General features: G+C 39.6%; 1 protein-coding gene and 1 pseudogene across 1 annotated transcript; both read right to left on the bottom strand.

Annotated features, from left to right (window-relative positions):
- Nucleotides 1-4,718: 4,718 nt before the first annotated feature.
- Nucleotides 4,719-5,321, bottom strand: LOC138168403 (guanine nucleotide-binding protein G(I)/G(S)/G(O) subunit gamma-5 pseudogene; annotated as a pseudogene).
- A 7,425-nt stretch (nt 5,322-12,746) lies between these two features.
- On the bottom strand, nt 12,747-13,976 carry LOC138168402 (olfactory receptor 4F6-like). Its single transcript, XM_069097430.1, has one exon. It carries the CDS (start codon nt 13,956-13,958, stop codon nt 13,020-13,022), a length of 939 nt encoding a protein of 312 aa, XP_068953531.1. The 5' UTR covers nt 13,959-13,976; the 3' UTR covers nt 12,747-13,019.
- Nucleotides 13,977-21,792: the final 7,816 nt, after the last annotated feature.

Below are 21,792 nucleotides of genomic sequence, written 5' to 3'. Positions count from 1 at the left end.
CTATTGCTCTATGGTAGTCTTTGTGTCCAGAGTGATAGCACAGGACCCTTACTCATAGTTGGAATTTAAAATAATGTTAGTGAAATTAATTGAGTTGCCTCCAGGAGTGTTGAGTTCCCTAGCACTGGAAGTGGAAAATTTGAGACTGTATGGACATTTGTTGGTGATGCTTTGGATAGGAGTTGAACATGTGATTTAATATTCATCTAACTTTATGGTCATTGGGAAGAGTCTGATTTTCCAAGTCATGATGCAGTAAAATGATAGTAGATCTCAAATGGAATAGATACAGAAACATACCAAGGAAAGATGAGGGAAAATGAGAGGCATAAATTGAAATGCAGCTGTAATGACAAAAAGAACATCTATGAAATGCTATGATAGAATTTAAAATAATCTTACTTACATACCAGTTCTGACACAGGATATGAGACAGGATCAGGCCTCAGAGAAAGTCAGGGTATTTAACTGTACCTCCTATAATCACTTTTCAAGATAATGAACTACATAAAGTTCTTCCCCACTAAGGAAAATAGTTAATTTCCTGAATGTTTGTGGTCTATGCTACTGAGATCCAACTCATGATTGGCTTTACCCTGGTAGTTGTGTTTTAGAGGCACACTGCATTTCCCTAAGGATAAAGACTTGAAAAATTTATCTGGCACAATAAGAGAGAGAGGGTAGAGGAGATGCAGAGAACTATTTCTAATGTACTGGAGAATATAAGGTTCTGGTTTATGTAAAATAATGCTACAGAAGCATAAACCTTTTCGGAATGATAGAGATGGTGAAAAAAAAAGTATCCACAGAATTGACAGATAAATACTGCCTTGCGGTAAAAAAGAAGAATTTAAATAAAAGTCAGTGCCAGTGTAACCAAGATCTAAGTAAGGAAGTAACTACCATGTAAGTAAACATCAAGTTAGGGAAGCAAGGTGGTTGACTTGTGGGACAGGAAGGTAGTAGCATATGCTTTATAAAGGAGTCAAGTTCTTCTTCCACTCTGATATAGCATATAAAAGCAAGAAGAGTAAATCACTGAGTTGGTGTTTTGCTATAGGCCAAGCTGATAGTCTGTGGTTTCAAAACTATTTGTAATTAAGAGAGAGATGAAAAACATATGTGGAATCACTGGCTTCAGGAATCTTATTCCTACCAATATACCTCTATTTCCCCCTTTTACAAGTTGTATGTATCCTTGGTGATATTCTTTGCACCAGACTGTGCTAAAAGCTGCCCAACTCTTTTACACATATCAAAAGTTTGTGTGGTGATGCCTCTGTGTCACCAAGTCAGCAAGAATTACTTAATAAAACTTTCTGAGAAAACCTGGGAAGAGCTTTATGAACTGATACAAAATTAAGTGAGAAAGAACCAGGAGAACAATCTATATAATAACAGCAATATGGTAAAGATAATCAATTTTGAAAGATTTAGTAACTCTGGACAATAAAGTGACTCACAACAATTCCAAAGGACTTGTGACTAAACATGTTACCTCCCTCTAGACAGAGAACTGATGGACTCAGGTTGCAAATTGAAGCATATTTTTTCTCTTCCTTTTTTCTTGCTTTTTTCCCAGAACACAGTTAATGCAGAAATGAGTATTGCATAAATATATATATATGTTTATATATATATATATAGGTTTTGTTTTCCTTGCCTTCTCATTCAGAGATAGAGGGAGGAGGAGAAAGAATTTGGAACTTAAAAAAAAGAATAAAAGAAGTCTATATGCTTTAAATAAAAAATCTAAATCCTTTTCTATTTTCTGATACACATCTGTGTGAATGTGTCAGATTCATTAAATCCTAGCACATCATTTAACTGCTATTAACAATAAACAAATCAGCCTCCTAAATGCTTTTAGAAACAATTCCCTAGAAATGTCTAGCCCTACTTCCTCACTTTAGAATTTAGGGAAGGATAATCTGTGTCCCTGAGAACTATAGATCTAATGTCTTCCTTATGGTGACAGGTAAGAAACTAAAAATGTGATTTGGAATTTGAGACTTGTAAAAAAGAAAGAAGAGAAAGAACTGAGTTCTTGGTAGTAGAAAATAGTAGTAGCTACTAGGTAGTAGAAAACTCCAGATCAATGTGTAAAGAAAGTAATAAAACTTAAAATGAAAAAAAAAATTCCTAGTAGACTTTAGGTTCCATAACATTAGGAATCATTATCTCATATATAAACTTTGGATTCACAAGCATATATGATATGGTATTGTGTAAACCATAAGGACTAAATAAATGGTGATTTTGAAGATTTTCAAAACTATTCAGACTTAGTTGGACAGTTCTATGATTGAAACATTTGTGAATAACAGAGAGGGCCACTTTAAACATTCTTTACACTTGAAGTAACCCTAGAAATGTCCCATTTTTATTTGAGATCCAAAGAGAAAGGGAACATAGGAGAAATCATTTGTTGCTTTGAATAAAGGCACAAAATATAAAGTTCATATTCCAGGGAACTGGATCTAGTCCTTCCTAAGCATGGATCACCCTGCCCAGATTCAGCTCTCCTCCCTGCCCTTTCCTTGAATTCCTCCCTATTTTCCTTAGCTGAGAATAGTTGCCATTCTTCCCATTTCATAAGACTCCTAGATGTAAGGAATCCTGACTGAGAAAAGTGCAGTATCTTATAGATTTCAAATTGTAGTAACATATATTATCTCATTTTATCCTCATAATAACTTCAAAGTATTGCAAAATAAAAATTATTTTCTTTATGTACTGAATGTGAACAAGGAGAAATCACCACAGGACTTGATTCCTCACAACGCTTAGGAATAAGAAACTATTGTGCATTGAGAGGAATTCTCTTGACTACATTTTCTAAATAGCCACGAAGTCCTGACATCACCAAGCAAGGACTGGTGTTAAGAGTATTCTGAAAAATCTCTGCATTTTAAAAAAGGGAATGAGAACCACTGGTCCATTCGAGATGGGAGGCAAGTAACAAAGCTGGGGAAGCAAGTGAAAGGACAAAACCATCAAGGACAGTTCTGAATTGGAGACACAGATACTCTGTTCAAAATAGACCTTGGCCATTTCCCAAGGACGGAAAAATTCTTTAAACGAGAGGAAGACAGTGAAACAGACTGACCAAAAAGAGATCTTTCATGAACTTGAGCATGCCTTAGTTTGACACAATTCTTCTGAGCATGTGCAGGAATTCTATAGCTATTAGGTTCACTTCCATCAATTACCTGCTGAGAAGGATCTGAGAATTCATACAAAAAGCTGTGGGAGAGGGGAGGGGAGGGGCTAATGTCAGAGGGAGGGGAAGGGAAAGAGTGAGGAGACTCAAGTTTCCCTCTCCTGGCTAGGATTGGAGGAAGACATGCTGTAAATCTCTTCATGGGGGCAAATGCCTTGGAACCTTCCCACTTAGGCCAACCTATAGCAGGTGAATACAGAAGGCCTCCATTTGTTGCCTGTGTTCTTTGCTGCTTTCAGATGAAGGAGAATTTGAGTTGGCTATAAACTTGTTACCTTTATAAAGTCAGAAGAGCAGTGTGACAGGAGTAATGTATACTAGAATTTTCTGCCAGTATCTCCCTGTCTCTGTCTCTCTGTCTCTGTCTCTGTTTCTCTCTCTCTCTCTGTCTGTCTCTGTCTCTCTCTCTCTCTGTCTCTCTGTCTCTCTCTCTGTGTCTCTCTGTCTCTGTCTCTGTCTCTCTCTCTCTGTCTCTCTCTCTGTCTCTCTCTCTCTCTCTCTGTCTCTCTCTCTCTCTGTCTCTCTCTCTCTCTTTCTCTCTCTCTGTCTCTCTCTCTCTCTTTCACTTTCTCTTTCATTCTACTCTCTCAATCCTCCCCCAAATGGGGGTTGGGAGGGTGGCAAATTGTAGAATTAGGGAGATTTGGCCATGTTTGGCAGCAGGGAAGCAGCCAGAAGACAAGGAGAAATTGAAGATTAGTGAAAGAATGAAGATAAGAGGGGAAATCTGATGGAGATAAGAAAGAACAGTATCTCTTGCTCATAAGTGAAGAAAGAATCAATGTAGAAGGCATCTGAGTGATGTGAGTTAAGTAAAAGATAAGGAGTTTTCTCTGAATGTCCTCAGTTTTCTGTGAAATGAGCCAAGCTTCTTAACTGAGAGAGTGAAGTAGGATATTTGAGGATGGATAAGAAGGGATCTTTTTAATTCTTTCCCCTCCCCTTTACTTAACAGGATCCATTAAATGAGATCAAATTTTCCCCACAGTTTTTGTCAAATAATGGGTCCTTATTCCAGTAACTGGAGTATTTGTGTTTATTAAATATTGGGATATTGAACGTATTTGCTTCGGAGTGTTGTATACCTAATCTGTCCCCACTGATCTATCTTTCTTAACCAGTGCTAAATTATTTTAATAACCGCTTTGTAGTATAGTTTGAGAGTTGGGACTCAGGACTCCTTTATTCCCATTTTTTTTTCTTAAGACTTGACCTTTTTTTCACCATGTGAATTTCATTATTATTTTTCTAGTTCTATAAAATAATCCTTTGCTAGTTAGATTGGTATGGCATCGAATAAGTAAAATTATTTAGAACAATATTGTCTTTTTATCATATTGCTCATCCTGTCTTCAAGGAATTTTTTTACAATTTATATCCATCTTTATTTTTATAAATTATTATTTGTAGTTGTATCTGCATAGTTCTTTCATATATATTGGAGAGTAGAATCCAAAATATTTTATTTTCTGTAGTAATTTTAAATAGTATTCCTCTTTCTATCTCTTCTTTTTTTTTTTTTCATCTGAATACTTTATTGTATTCTTGCCAGTGTACAAAACAGAAATGGATAAAAATTCGGAGAGGTAGATGAGAAAGTCTGACACAAGTTGAAATTTGGATGATTAACTTGGCACATTGTTTACACACATATAGATTAAACTTGTGTGCAGGCTTCAGAATTCTCTCCCCTTTGAATAGTCACAATTCACATCACAGAACATCAAGTCATGTCACAGATCCACATATGAAGATGGATTCGGAGATCCTTCCCAAGTAGCTTAAGATTATCTTGCTACAGGAATGAACAGGCTTTCTGAGGCCAGAAAGGATTAGTACTGGAAGATACCCCAGTCAGCAGGGGATCATTTTGGACATTTTGGAGGCAAAATTGTTTCAGATCAGCAGCAGCTTGAGAAACCTTCACGCGGTGGAGCCCGGCCTCGAGCCAGAGCTGCTGCACCACCTTCCTCATGGCGACGACGTTGTAGCTGCTGGACATGGCGCAAGGAGCCGGGGTCCGCGGTCGGTGGTTGGTGGTGGGTGGTGGGAGGTGGGTGGTCGGGCAGACGTTTACTCGCTCCCTGGCTCGCTGGGTCTGGCCTCTTTCTATCTCTTCTTGCGGGCTTTTATTCAATATGACATGTTCTTAATAAAATACTTTTTAATTAGACATGAAATAGGAATCTGGAAAATCAATGACAAATAAGGTATCTATCTCGTATAAGTTAAATTGTCAGAATGATCAAGTGATACAATTTTGCTATGTTCCAAAGTAGAAAGGTAGGAAATAAAGTTACAATCCTTTTTTTAATAACTGAGAACAAAAATAAAAATACAAAAATCAGACAACTTATTCCCAACTGCACAGTTTGTTGTTTTTCTTTTGCTTTTTGGAGGGCAATTGGGGTTAAGTAACTTGCCCGAGGTCACATGGCTAGTGTGTGTGTGTGTGTGTGTGTGTGTGTGTGTGTGTGTTAAGTGTCTGAGGCCCAATCTGAACTCAGGTCCTCCTGACTCCAGGGCCAGCGCTCTACTCACTGTGCCACCTAGCCAACCTGCACCAAGTTCTTTTAAAGGCTAATAATGAAATTTCAGTGAAGTCACTTCCTTTCATACTTTCTAGTATTTTGTGCCCAGACCTACACTTGGATGGGGTAGTTGGAAGTAAAGACATGGACAAGTCCAGAAAGGGTTTTTAAATTAAGGAATAAACTCCACTAGCACCCTATTGTCTCTGGGACCAGGTACAAATGCCTCTTTTTGGCATTCAAAGCTCTTAACAGTCTGACCCCTTCAATCTTTCCAACTTTCTTAAAAGTTGTTTTCTTTCATGTATTTGATAATCATTTCCATTTGCTCTCGTTGAGTTATTTTCAATTGTGTCCAACACTTTGTAACCCCATTTGGGTTTTGTTTTGTTTTGTTTTTTACAAAGATACTGAGTGATTTGCCATTTCCTTTTCTAGCTCATTTTGCAGATGAGGAAACTGAGGCTAACAGGGCTAAGTGACTTGCCGTGGGTCACATGGCTAATAAGTGTCTGAGACCAGATTTGAACTCAAGAAGATGTCTTCCAAACTTCAGGCCCAGTGCTACATCTACTGTGCCACATAGCTGCCCATAGCCCTTTCAATTTGCTGACCTACTTTTCATACCTCAGAAGTGATGCTCTAAGTCTCATTCCTTTGCCTTTACACTGGCAATTCCCTATGGGATGATATCCATCCCCCACCTAACCTCTCAGCTCTGCTTTTGACTTTCTGGATTTAAGTACCATGCCTCAACTGCAGTTTCACCTGCAGCTTCCATCAGGACCTAGGATGTCCTTACCCTGAACTAGTTCTCTGCCATGGCAGCCCCATCCTTCCACTGATGAGTTCCTTCCAAGCCTTTCATGTTCTGGAGGGGGCCCAAGCTGATCCACCTTCATTCCCTTCTTGGATCTTCTCTTACCTTATGGACTTCTACAGAAGCCTTAGGAACGCCTTCCTCCCTCCCTGCAGATTTCAGCTCCCTTTTGACCTCCCAAAAAGAAATGGAACTGCAGTTGTCTTCTCCTAAAAGAATGTAATGTCTTTGAGAGAAAAGACTGCTTTTCTTTTTGCTTTTACTTGTATCTGTAGGACTTAGTACCATGTCCAGCATATAGTTAGTGCTTAATAAATGCTCATTGCTTGCCTTAAAATCTCTGGTTTCTTTCAAGACTCAGCTCATTCTAAATGTGGTTTGCCCAGCCACCCAGCTGTTATTGCCTCCTCCTCTGAGCTTAGAACTCCCATTTACTTTGTATGTTTCTACCTGTTGACATGCATGTTGTCTCCATGTTAGATTGTAAGCTCCTTGGAGACAGGAATAGTTTTTGCTTTTTTCTTTTTTCCCAGCCCTTGGCATAATGTTCAGCATGTAGTAAATACTTCTTATTCTTCTCATCCCCCTCCAAGAAGAACATTGGATTCTACCCCTTGAACCACCCTAAGCTCTCATGGGTAGGTTTTTACCTTACCTTGCCTGGAACCAACCTTCTATATCACTTCCCAGCTTCCATTTCAAAACCATGCTGTTAAGTGTACACTAATTCCCCGTCTTATGTACTGTCTTCCCTATTAGGATGTGAGCTCCTCGAAGTCAAGGACTATCTTCTTTCTATTCGCAGGACCCGTGCTTAGCACAGTGTCCAACAGTGGTTAATAAATGTTTTATCGTTGATCATTTATTCCTTGTTGATTGAATGATTCATTGATTCAGCTAGGTTGCTGGATCCATGGATCAAATACACTATACAGTAAAGTTCCTCCTTTTGTTACTGGTATATAATGTCCTCAGGTAATGTATTCTTGAATTAGAGTTGATTTAACAAGTCACACAATCAATGGTGTAAGAAGTGGAATGATGGAATCCCTGCTCTGCCACCCAATTCACCTTCCCCGTCCTTTACCAAGGAGGAGAAATTAAAGGCCCAGAAGATGACATCTTCTGCCCATCCCAGAAGATGACAAGGGATGATGGTTTCTTCCAGATGGCAGAGAGGTACTGACCAAAGCAGGTATGAGGCAAATCTTATGTTATCTGCATCAAGGCAGTCATTGGGATGTCCAAAACCTGTGTGATGTTGTGCTCACTACCTTTGTAACTCCTGGACTCTACACATTGGCTCAACAATTGGCGGAGGGATGCCTCATCTGTTGAAGGACAAATAAGGCTGCCTCGCACCGTGTCCAGGCTGGAGGAAGGCCCCCAGGATTGAGACCATTTCAGAGCAAACAGGTGGACTTTGCCAAATTGTCTCCAGTAGGCCTCCTAAAATACCTATTGGTCATAGTGGACCACCTGACTTCATGGGTTGAGGCTTTTCCCTTGTCTTGGGCAACTGCCCCAGTGGTGGGCAAAATTCTATTGGAAAACATAATCCCTAGGTATGGGATGGTGGAATGCATTGATTCAGATCAGGGCACCCATTTTACAGCAAGAGTTCTCTAGGGTCTGATGGAGGATCTGAAGATCTCTTGGGAATTCCACAGCCCTTGGCACCCTCCCTCCTCAGGCAAGGTAGAAAGAATGAATCAAGAAATAAAACGACAATTGACTAAATTGACCCTAGAAACTGGGTTGCCATGGACCAAATGTCTTCCCCTTGCCCTACGAAGAATTAGGACTAAACCTCGAAGGGATGTAGGATTATCACCTTATGAGTTGTTATATGGGCATCCATGTCTCAGAGGGAGAGGAGAAAAAGGTGTAGATCCTATACTGGATACCAAGGATTTATTTATTAGAAAATATTTTTTACAACTTGTTAAGCATTTACATGAACTACAATTAAAAGGACTTATTGCTCAGACCCCACCTTTAAGATTCGCTGTGCACAAGTATCAGCCTGGAGACTGGACCCTGATTCGAACTTGGAAAGAAAAAAAATTGACTCCAACCTGGGAAGGACCCTACCAAGTCCTCCTGAGATCAGACACTGCTGTAAGGACACAAGAATGGGGCTGGACTCATCACACTTGGGTAAAAGGACAAGTTTCTTCTCCTGCGGAATAGACAGTAGATCCTGAACCCACAAATGACCTTTGCTTCCACCTGAGGTGGGTTCATAGAGAAAAGCTTGATGAATATCTTGTGTAAAATTGTAGTGTGTGTACTGATTTGGGGAACTATAATTGGGCTTGTACTTTTTGAGTCTTAGATAAGATCTTTTGCTGGACTACTCTCCTGCATCAAATAAAACAGAGCCCCAATATTACCCTCTGTGACCCAGCAGGGCCATGGAGACAATGTCAATCTGGTGCTGGATTCTGCTAATTATCTTTCCCTTATTTTCTCCTAGGCCAGTTCTCAATCCCCAGTGGGAAGCAAATACTTTACAAACCCTGATACAAACTATAGCTAATGTTTTCAATCTAACCAATTGTTGGATATGTGGGGGACATGAGAGGCTAGAACAATGGCCCTGGATTCCTGTCCCTTTGTCCCCAGCATGGATTCTGAGTAATAAATTAACAATACATAATGGTACCGGGTTCTGGCCGGACTGAGAGGAACATCAGTGGTCACTAGTTTGTAATTACACTAGCAGTGTAATTTCTGTAAAGTACTGTCTAAATCAAACAGGACCAGGAACATGGTTGGGGGCCAGTACTTGTGAATATTCCTATAACAGAAAAATAGAGCATGAGACTCATGATTGTGCCAGTTACCGAGGGAGATGGAACAGTACCCACATCAAATGCAATAATTGTAGGTGGGTATGCTGTACCAATGAAATGACTGAACAAGGATGTACATATATACTGGTAGGGGGTAATCCAAGAAGTAACTGCTCTGGAGATTATAGAATAGCATGGTGTAAAGAACACAATGTAACAGGGACAAAGAGTGAGGTATTCTTTCATTGGAGATGGTGCAATGCTACTCGGTCTGGGAACTTTGACACTTTTTGGAGTAAGACAAATAGAAACTTTGAAAAATACATTAAGAGTTGTATCTGGAAGAAGTCTAGACAATTATGGAGGTGTCAGTATGTTTCAACCTCTAGATTAAGATATGTGGGCAGTCCCTTAGGAGACCAGGACATGCAATATTGCCCCACCACACCAAATAGCTCCCATATCTTTTGGCATAAACAATCAGCCCTCCTAAAAGAATATAAACTCTTTGAGAGAAAAGACTGCTTTTCTTTTTCCTTTTACTTGTATATTAGGACTTACGAGGGCACTACTGGGTTTGTGGCTTAACAGCTTACACCCACCTTCTGGCCAATTAGACAGGGGGTTGTTATATTGGACTAATTAGACCAAAATTCTTCTTTCTCCTGGACCAGATGGAAAGTCAATTAAGTATTCCACTGTATGACAACCTGAGTAGGTCTAAAAGAAGCATAGACACTTCCATCACCCAGTCCGGAGACACTAATGGATGGGGGGATTCATGGCCCCCTGAGAGAATCAGTAAGACCTATGGACCAGCAACTTGGGCTCAAGATGGCAGTTGGGGTTACAGAACTCCAGTGTACTTATTGAATAGAATAATTAGACTTCAAGCAGTGATAGAAATCATTACTAACCAAGCAGCCAAGGCTTTGAATTTGCTAGCTGACCAAGCCACACAGACAGGAGAGGCTGTATCACAACACAGGCTGGTATGGGATTATCTCTTAGCTGAGGAAGGAGGGGTATGTGGAAAGCTCAACTTATCCAATTACTGCATGAGAATCGACAATAATGGAGTTGTAGAAAAGGAAATTACACAAGACATACAGAGGTTAGAACATGTCCCCATACAAATTTGGAAATCTCCTTTTAATACATCTTGGTGGTCCTGGTTTGGAGGCAGTGGGTGGAAACAGGCTTTATGGTTCCTACTAGTGGCTATTAGTGGGATTATCTTGATTCCTGTATGCCTCCCATGTATGATCAAATTAGTCACTAATATAGTACAAACTGCTCTTGCCAAAATGATCAGGTTAGAAACAAAGACCACGGAGGGAATTAGATTGATGGTTTTAAAAGGACAAGATCGGGAACCAAGATTGATGGTTTTAAAAGGACAAGTTTGGGAACTAGTACCTACTGTGCCTGCCACCAAGGAAGAACCAGAAGGGAAGGATGATGTGGACAAATACTGCAAAAATATGCTTCAATTGTTTGAGGAGAGAGACTGTGAAAGAATGTTGAGAAATTTCCAATGAGAAACCACAGTTTATTACAGAAGAGGAGGGAATGTGTGGAAAGGAATACAATGTGGTTTCTCAGAGACTATTTACTAGAGTAGTTGAAGCCTTAGGCCTCAATTTCAATTTCCTAGAAATTACCTCACCCTCAATCCTCACTCCCCTCCCCTGTAGAAATTACCTCATAGGAATTACTTCATCCTTAGTTCATCTACTATCACCTCACCTGCCATATGAGGGAAAAGTAACCGCAAGAGCCAATCAAAAGCAAATGCTTTGCATGGAGGGAAATGTTGGGAGGGGTGGGTAATCCTTGTCTATTTAACCTGGCTTCTGCTTCTGTTGGGTGACCTCCTCTCCCTGGATTTTCCCAGTGACTGGACCACTGGCTTCTTGCGAAATTATAATAAAACTTTCTACCTTCACTTTGAAAGGTCTCCAAGTAGTCAATTTGGGTTAGGGTCTCTGTACCCCACACACCCTGGACTAGTTCTCTGCCATGGCAGCCCCATCATTCCACTGATGAGTTCCTCCCAAGTCTTTCATGTTCTGGAGGGGGCCCAAGCTGATCCACCTTCATTCCCTTCTCAGATCTGCTCTTACATTATGGACTTCTACAGAAGGCTTAGGAACTCTTTCCTCCCTCCCTGCAGTTTTCAGCTCCTTTTTGACCTCCCAAAAAGAAATAGAACTGCAATTGTCTTCTCCTAAAATAATATAAGCTCTTTGAGAGAAAAGACTGCTTTTTCTTTTTGCTTTTACTTCTATCTGTAGGACTTGGTACCATGTCCAGCATATAGTTAGCGCTCAATAAATGCTCATTGCCTTGCCTTAAAATCCCTGGTTTCTTTCAAGACTCAGCTCAGACTTGACATTCTAAATGTGGTTTGCCCAGCCACCCAGCTGTTATTGTCTCCTCCTCTGAGCTTAGAACTCCCATTTATTTTATATGTTTCTACCTGTTGATATATGCATGTTGTCTCCATGTTAGACTGTAAGGTCCTTGGAGACAGGAATGGTTTTTGCTTTTTTTAGTTTTTTTCCCTTAGCATAATGTTCAGCATGTAGTAAGCATGTAGTAAATACTTCTTATTCTTCTCATCTGCCTCCAAGAAGAACATGAGAGTCTGCCCCTTAAACTACCCTGAGCTCTTATGGGTAGGTTTTTACCTTACCTTGCCTGGAAACAACCTTCTATATCACTTCCCAGCTTCCATTTCAAAACCATGCTGCTAGGTGTACACTAACTCCCCTTCTTATGTACTGTCTTCCCCCATTAGAATGTGAGCTCCTCGAAGTCAAGGACTATCTTCTTTCTATTCGCAGGACCAGTGCTTAGCACAGTGCCCAACAGTGGTTAATAAATGTTTTATCGTTCATCATTTATTCCTTGTTGATTGAATGATTCATTAATTCAGCTGGATTGCTGGGTCCATGGATCAAATACACTATACAGTAAAGTTCCTACTTTTGTTACTGGTATATAATGTCCTCAGGTAATGTATTCTTGAATTAGAGTTGATTTAACAAGTCACACAATCAATGGTGTAAGAAGCGAGAGGAGCCAGGAGGATGGAGAATATTAACTATTGATCTAAATGGATTATTTACACCAATCCCTGGACTACTAAGAGGAAAACAATGCCACCAAGAAAGGGACAAAGCCAAAATATATACATCAGGTACCTATAGAATAGCATGAAGCATAGGGACATTGGTGGTTGTGTCAGAGTGCCCTCAGGTGTTGGGTGGTGTATATGATAGATGGAGCTGAGCCCATGATCAAAAGTACATGCTCTAGTGCTGAACAGAAAAAATAACAGGCATTTGTCATAGTGACCAATGGTGTCACACTCATTTAAAAAAGAAGGCAATCAGTACTTGCTTTGTATGTGTCATTCCACAATCATGCAGACCTTTCTGTGCCTTTCAATCAATAAGGCAATATTCAAATGACTCTTTCCTGAGCCCACCTGTTTCAACATTGGGATAATGGTCTGGTTTAAAAAAAAATAACCAGAAATCTGAATACAAATGAACTTCCAAGTTCCGGGTGATCTTCTATTAGTTCAAGGCTGCCAAAATGACCATAAAGCATCTTTTGATCTTCTTCAACAAAGTCCATCATCTGACTTCCCTAGATCTCACAATCTTCTTTGTCAGTCTTTTCATGGCCAACTTCATGTCCTTGTTCCTCAAAGTATATATGGCAGGATTCAAGAGTGGAGTGACAAGAAAGACTAGAATAAGCAAAAATTTATCCAGTGACAGAGTGGGAACTTGCCACACATAGACAAAGAAGCAGGGGACAAAGAACAAGAACACCACAGTGATATGAGCTGAGAGAGTGGAAAAAGCCTTGGACAATCCAGCTGAAGAGTGATGTCTGACAGTAACCAAAATGAAAATGTAGGACATGATTAAGAGAAAGAAAGTGCCCATGGAGATAAGCCCACTGTTGGCAGTGACCACATACACTAACCAGGAGGTATCTGTGCAGGCAAGTATTGCAACCTTAGGGATGTCACAATAAAAGCCATCAACCTTATTAGGGCCACAGAAAGGCAAATTTACAACAAAAACAAATTGAGATACAGCATGTATCACCCCAATCACCCAGGCAATCACTACGAAACAAATGCATTTTTTATGGTTCATAATAGTCAGGTAGTGAAGAGGCTTACAAATGGCTGTGTATCTGTCATAGGCCATGGCTATGAGCAGCACCATTTCAGTTCCTCCCATGACATGGATAAAGAATATCTGTATCATGCAACCTGGGAAGGAGATGACTTTATATTCCCTAAAAAGGTCAGTGATCATCCTTGGGACTGTAGTAGAAGAGAGACCAAGGTCAATGAGGGAGAGATTGGCTAACAGAAAGTACATAGGGGAATGCAGATAAGAATCAAAAATCACAGTGAACACAATGAAGGAGTTTCCCAGAATAATTCCCACATAAAATGAAAAGAAACAGAGAAAGAGAAGAATCTTCATCTCCCAAGACGTAGACAGTCCCAGTAGCACAAACTCAGATACCACAGAGTTGTTTGCTCTCTCCATTGACTCCGTTGATACCACAGACACTGAAAGAACCTGAAAGAACAAGGAAAAAATCAGAAGCATGGGGACAAAAAATATATATGCACTATTGGCCTCCGGAGTGACTTAAGAAGGGCTCTGTTTTGAAGTGTTGGTGATGCAAAAGGCTAGAAGAGGAAAAATTAGCATATGAGAAGCAATGGTCACATGTTCAAAGAATAAATGTTGAACCAGAAAGGATCCTTAAAGACCATCTAGAGCAGTAGTCAGCAAACAAAAACTGTCAGGACAAATCTCTGCCAATTTTCGTACTGCCCAGGAGCTAAGAATGGTTTCTACATAAAAAAAAAATAAAATTTTATTTAAAATCTCTAAATAGAGTTTTATTGTATTTTAAAATTTTTTAAATTTTTCTTAGTTCATGAAGCAGGCAATGGGAAGGATTTGGCCCATTGGACATAGTTTGCCAACCTCTGATCTAGACTAAGCCCCAAATTTTATAAATGAAGAAATTGAAGTCCCTTGAAATTGAGTGATTTGGTTTTGCTCAAGGTCTTATAGCTAGTAAGTGCCAGAGGCCAAATCTGAAACCCTGCCATCTTGACTTCAGCTCCAGCATTCTATCCACTATTACAAATTGCCTCTGCTGTCAAGGAAGTTGAAGAAATGAAGAACACAGAAGTAGTTTGGGGGTAGAAGGGAGGAGAGAGCATGGAAGATAAATGAGAATACAGCAGACAAAGAAACAAAGAACAATACACGAAGCTACATACTTTCTCAGAGCAGTAGTATAAGAGGCATCTTCATATGGCATTAAAGGGAATGTACTAAAAAAAAATCAAGAGATGTGGGTTCTTCAGGGGAAACTATTCACCAAAGTTATCAATTATCTCTTAATTTCCAAATCTAATGACTTTTACTTAGTCCTTATCATCTTAGAGCCCTCAGTAACCTTCGACTCTGTAATCCTGCATACCCTCTCCTCTCTAGGTTTTTGCAGCACTGTTCTCTCCTCATTTTTCTCTTACCTGAAATGTTCTCCTTTACTGAATCTTTATCTAGGTCATGCCCATTAATCAAGAGTGCCCTCTCTTTTCCCCTCTCTTTATACTAACTTGTTGATCACTTCATGATCTTATCAACCTTATGAGTTCAGTTTTCATCTCTGTGCAGAGGATTGATTCCCAGATCTACTTATCCAGCCCAAACCTCTCTGCTGAGCTCTAGTTTTTCATCACCAAACATCCCTTGGACATTTCAAACTGTGCGTCCTATAAAGTCTCAAACTAAATATGTGCAGAACAGAATTCATTGTCTTCCCCAAAAACCCTTTCCTCTTCCCAACTTCCCTATTCTTGTTTAGAGCACCACCATCCTCCCAGTGATTCAGGCTTTCCTCAAGGTAAGGCTTCTCACTCTCATTTACCCTGCAAATCTAATTTGTTGCGAAGTCTTTTTTTTTACCTATTTGGTAACATTGCAAGTATATGTCCTCTTCTTTCCATTTACACAGCCATCATTCTGTTACAAGTCCTCATGCTTTTTCCCTACTGTACAGATCTGACCATGTCACCTCCCTACTCTCTAAACCCCAGTGGCTTCCTAATACCTTCAAGATCAAAGATAAAATGATCTTCAGGGCTTTTAAATCTTTTCAAAACCTGTCCTCTTTTTACTTTTTCTAGTCTTTTTGCTCATCACTCATCTCCCCACCCAAGTACTATATGATGTAGCAACACTCTCCTACTTTCTGTTCCTAGCACATTGTACTCTATCTCCTTAGGCCATGCCCTCTCACTAGCTATTCCCCATATTGTTCCCCATGCCTGGCATCCTTTCCCTCCTTACTTCTACCTATCTGCTTCCTTGGCTTCCTTCAAGTCTTGGCTCATGTCATCTTCTTCCTGCAGCCTTTTTAAGTCTCTTTCCCCTCTCCCACTGAGCTATATAGAAAGATAAATAGATACACAGATAGCTATAGATTATTAATTCATTGTTACCCTCTATACTGGAAGAGGACCAAAATGACATCACAATGTTGGGGTCAATGTACAGTGTGTCCAAGTGTGGTTGATCAGACCAATTTGAGCTTTTAAGGCTCTTACACAGTTTGGGCAAAAATAGTGCATATGAACACTTCAGATGGAGAAGCCCCTAAATTTGCACATATTCACCCACACTGACATTCTTATCCTTTGCAAGAGAAGACTCATCTAATCCAGCCTACTTAAATTTTATAAATGAGCACACTGAGTCAAATATATGTTAATAGACTTGTCCAAGGTCATACATGCAGTTAATTTCTCTCCATGCTGCACTTCTCACATATATCATGCCATTAAAAATAAATAAAATACCTCTTCACTCTGGAAGCTCACTCTACCCCTGGAATTCATACCCCTCAACCTTTCAGCCTTTCCCTCTGATTTGGTGATTCCTCCCAGAACCTTCATTTTAAGGAGGACACCAAATCCAAACAAGTTTTTATTCCTCTCTACTGTATACTCTCTAAGCTCTGGACTTTCTCTACCTTCTCCACCCTTTCAGCCAATATGGGGTAGGCTCTGGACAAAGTTACCCCTGAGAAGAGATTGGTCTCAGTTTCACTGATGCAGCTTCCTAGTCATCTAGGGGTACAAAAAGTCCCAGCCACATAAAGTCTGGTCTTCTCAGACTTTGTAAGTTGCCCAAAACCGTAAGAGTTGCCTTAACCTGTTAACATGCTGACCACACCCATTTCCTTATGGATCCTGAATACAAAGAAGCTAAGAGCCATGACTATATTCTTATTACAGGTCCTTGCTGTATTAGGGAAAAAGAAGAAGGAAAATCCTCTATTATATGCCAGGCACTTGTAATATAATACCAAGCAAAGGCAACTTCCCAGGTTCAAAATACCAGCATAGGTGCTCTCTATTTTATTCAGTGACCAACCAAGAACAGAGAAGATTAAAACATGACATCATTCCAAATACAGCATTTACTAAGCGTGATTAAATAATCTCCAAGTACTACCCCACCCCAGGACCTTCCAATCATTCAATCAATTACAAAGTCTCTGTTCTAAATACTTCTCCACCCCTAGGCTATACCTTAATTAAGTCCACCACAAAGCCCCTCTTCTCAAATGGAGATTATTTTCCAAACATAAGTAAAATACATTCATTTGCTCAACCATAGAACACAAAAAGGTCAAAAGTTCCCCACCCCTGGATCACAATTGAATCTACCCCAGAGTTACATCAAGTTTAAACACAGCACTTAATACCCAAATGGAGGTCTTTTCTTCATCTTGACACGAGGCAAGTTCTCAGCAATCTTAGTTCCTGGAGAGACAAGGCTTAGCAAGGCCATAAGATACATTGCCAGTCCCTTCATGAATTTATCCTCTGTCTGTAGAACAGTCCTAGAACCCCTGAACACATTAGCAAAGCCCTCTCCCAGGATTTCTGTAAACATACAACAAGAAAATCCTTCTTCAGGGCTTCTGAACCAACAGAGAGGCTCCCAGACGCCTGCAACAACAGCACTGTCCCTCACCAGTGGACAGTATTCACTCTGTCTGCCGGACAGTCTCCAGACCCCTGCAACAACAGTACTGTCCCTCACCAGTGGACAGTATTCACTCTCTGTCTGCAGGACAGTCTCAGGCCTTCTTAACCAAATGCCAGGTTCCAGGACTTCTTCAACAGGACAGTCTTTCACCAGTGGACAAATCTGGCAAAATAACATCAAAACAGACAGACAAAGTACCAGCAAAACAGCCATGTCTCCTCAGTCCTTGGCAGCTCAGGGGGCAGGTCTCAAAAGTCCAGGGCAATTCAAAGCGGCCACCAGCAATTCTCTTAGCCTCTCTCTCTCCACGAGGTGCTGCTTCCAAAAGGAGCTTCCGCCTCTCTCTAGTGTCTCTCCAAATCCACCTCACCAGCTCCTCCCAGTTCAGGACCCTCCTTTCACATCAACAAGCCCATCCCACAGGTGGGATTAACAAACTCTGGGCTTTAACACAATCAATTTGAAAACCAAGCCAATACAGGGGAATCTTTAATTGCCATTACTATCACAGCACTATACTAAGCACATTATAAATGTTATTTCATTTGATAGGCAAAGTAAACCTATTTTATTAAATGTTCAATTTCTTGTGAATAATTGAGTAAATAGAGGGAGCTGATGGTGCACTGGACCAGTCAGGTCCTGGTTCAACTTTGTCCTAAGCCTACTACATGTTGATTAAAAAGGCAGGGAAAAAATTTGTCAGCAAAATACTGCTCCTATAACAGAGTGCCTACCCACTCTGAACCATAGTTTTTCAAGCATGGTGCTGAATCTAGATCACAGGGCAAATTATTGACAAACCACAACTAAAATCTAAGTCTCCTAAATTCCAGGTCAGGACTCTTTCACTCTAAAAAAATTGTCATTTTTTCATTGAAGAATAGGGCATCTAATGAAATTGCCCCTCTCATGGGAGCCAGGAGCAACAATCCTTACTAAAGCTAGTTCCAGTTCCCTTTACTTATCTCTGCCTAGGTAACTCATTTAACCTCTCTGTGTCTCATTTTCCACATCTGTAAAATGAGGCTGTTGGACTGAAGGTGTTCTATTCCAGCCCTAGATCCCATGAATTCACATCTGCTGTGTGCCCTGACCCCTATGATGACAGCAAGTTAAGATAGCATTAAGAGGGTCTTGCATTTATGTATCTTGTAATTTACAAAGAACTTTTCCAAAAATCTTTTGAGGTCAATGGTATTATTATCCCGATTTTATTGATGGAGAGAGTCAGTCTCATTTAAGTAAAGGTCATACAGTCAGGACACAAAATCGGATCTTCTGAATGGAAAACAAATAAACTTTATACAAAGCCAGTTCCTCCCTCAAGAAGCATCTGATGTCTGAAAAACTGGATTCCTATATCTGTCCCTTCCTTTCACTCACTCCTCACTTCACTTTTCTTCCAAGTCCACTTTGAGAAGTTTCCTATTCAGAACCAACCAATATTCTTTCTTAATTACCTATTATCATTGATCCAAAAAAATATTGATCACTTTTTTTCTAGCTCTAGAGACATCTCAGCAACCAGCCACTGAATGCCACCATCAACCTTGCAGACAGACAAGGATGTAGCTTGAAGAGGTGAAAAATATAGGTTCCCAAGATTAAAGAAAGAAGAATCAGGAAAATAATACAATGACTAAAACAATTTAAATGGGAAAAATAAGAAATACAAAATTGAGACTTATATAATTACAATGAGCAAATTGGATACCCTCTTAGCCCCTATCCAAAGTAAAACAACCTTATTTCTCCTCAGATAGTGTGAGGACTAATGGAAGTGGGAATGACCAAGACATCCTAAGTTGTTCAGTCCCATACATGAGAAATCCAGACTTGTAGGTAAAGTATGAAAAAGGCAGAGAAATATAAGGTCATGCTTGGATTTGCCATAATTAAATCTTACCTCAAATATTGTGTGCAGTTTTCATTAACTCATTTCAGAAGAGACATTAATGAGATTAACTACCTCTTATGGATGGTAATCAGGGTGATGAAGGAATCAATTGAAATAACTAGAAATATTTAACCTGGAAAGGAGAAGAGTTAATGGTCTTCAAACATTTGTAGGAATGGAAATTATGCTTAGTTCACCTTAGCTACGGAAGATAAGACTATGACTTATGAATAGATGTTACAGAGATATGTATTGGTTCAACACAAGGAAAATCTTCCATAATATAAAGATTGTCCAAAAATGAACAGATGACCCCCAGGCCAATATATCTATCCCCACTATTACCAACTACTTACTAGATTTCTCTACTAGGTTTCATGTAAGCAACTCAAACTCAATATGCCCAAAACAGAATGTGTCACATTATTCTCAAAATCTCTCTCCTCCAAACTTCCCTACAGTTAAGGATACCATTATGCTACCAGTCACCTAGAGTCAAAACTTAAAATAATCTTTTACTCTTACCTTTTACCTCACTCCCCACACCCAAGCAGTTGCCAAGTTTTCTTGCTCCTTCATTTATAACACCTCTTGCATCTATTCCCTTCTCTCCACTCATATAGTCTCTACCCTATTTCAGGTCCCCTTCACTTCAAACTTTAGCAAATAAATCCTTAATTGGTCTCTCTGTTTCCAGTATCTTTCTTCTTCAATCCATCCTCCACACTGTCACCAAACTGGTACTCCTAAAACACTTATTTGACTCATTTGCACTCTGTTCGAACATCTTCAGTGCTAACTATTGCTTTTTACAGTCTGTGTCCAGAGTGCTAGCACAGGACCTTACTCACAGTTGTAATTTAGTAAATGTTGGAGGAATTAATGGAGTTGTCTCCAGGAGTGTTGAGTTGACCTAGCAACTTGGAAATTGTCTAACAAAGGCTAGATGAACATTTGTTGTTGATGCTGTAGGGAGAAATCATTATTTAGATAGGGAGTGAACATGAAATCTGAGATTCAAGTAAGTTTGTTATCTAAAGATTCTATACATTCATTTGGAAAAATATGATTTTCCAAGTCGTGATGGAACTTAATGATAGTATATCCAATAAGGAATAAAGAGATATTGAAACATACCAAGGAGAGATGGAGGAGAATGAGAGGCATAAATAGAAATGCAGCTGTAAGGATAAAAAGGACAGCTGTGAAATGGTATGACAGAATTTAAAATAGTCTCACTTATGATCTTTGATGCAGAATATGAGTCAGAAACAGGCATCAGAGAAAACCAGAGTGTTAAACTGTCCTTATCACTACTCAAGAAAATGAACTATATAAAGTTGTTCCATACAAAGGAAGATAATTCATTTCCTTAAATGTTATTGATCTATTGATGCTATTGAGATCCAGCTCATGAATGGTTTCCCCTGATAATTGTGTCTTAGAGGCACATTTTTCCCCTAAGGAAAAAACTATGGAACATTTAGCTGGCAACAAAACAGAGAGGGTAGAGGAAATGCAGAGAAGTGTTTCTAATACATGAGGGAAAATAATGTTCTGGTTGATGTGAAATAAATGTCCTATGAGTATAAACCTGTTTGGAACAATAGATGATAAAATAAGAATCCACAGATTTGACAGATAAACATTTTCTTGGGAGTAAGAAAGTTTAAATAAAAGTTATACCTCAGTACTATAGAGTAACCACAGTCAGAGAGGCAAGGCAGTTGACTTGTGGAAATAGGGAAGCCGCAGTTGTTACCAAGTCTTTACAAGGCAATAAACCTCTTGTTCTGCTCCAAGATAGCATGTAAAAAGTAAAGTGAGTGAACTATTGGGGATGCAATTTGCCATAGAGAAGTCTAACATTCTGTTGTTGCAGATTTATTTGAGGTGAAAAGTAAAAAGATGGAAAAAAAAAAAGAGGAAAAAAAGGAATCTTGTTCCTGGATACCAATGTACCTCCTTTTCCTTTGTTACATGTTATGTGTATCCTTGATTATATTCTATGTTCCAGACTGTGCTGAAAGCTGCCTAGGTGTTTAGTACACAAGAGATCAAAAGCTTGAATGGTAGTGCCTCTGTGTGAAAAGGTCAGCAAGAATTGCTTAATTGAACCTTCTGATTCATTTCCTAGTCTCTTATTCACACCTTTGTCAAAGATTATGGAATCCTAACACATCACTTAACTACCATGATATTTTCAACAAATTGAGGCAACACTGCCTCTAAGAGCAAAGGGTTAAAGATGCCTAGCCATATTTTCCCCATTTAGAGAACAGGGAAACATGACCTTTCCCTAAGAGCTTAATAGTTGTGTTTTTCTTATGGTTATTAGTAAGCGCAATTTGGCATTTGGGTTCTTTTTTTAAAAGCCACTTAGCCCTTAGGATCAGGTAA

This window comes from Petaurus breviceps, unplaced genomic scaffold (assembly GCF_028583685.1).
Source record: "Petaurus breviceps papuanus isolate PSGF00001 unplaced genomic scaffold, PetGlider_PUasm1.0 37, whole genome shotgun sequence".
Taxonomy (NCBI): Eukaryota; Metazoa; Chordata; class Mammalia; order Diprotodontia; family Petauridae; genus Petaurus; species Petaurus breviceps.
Note: the sequence above shows the minus strand (reverse complement) of the source record. Positions and strands in the feature narration are given on the sequence as shown.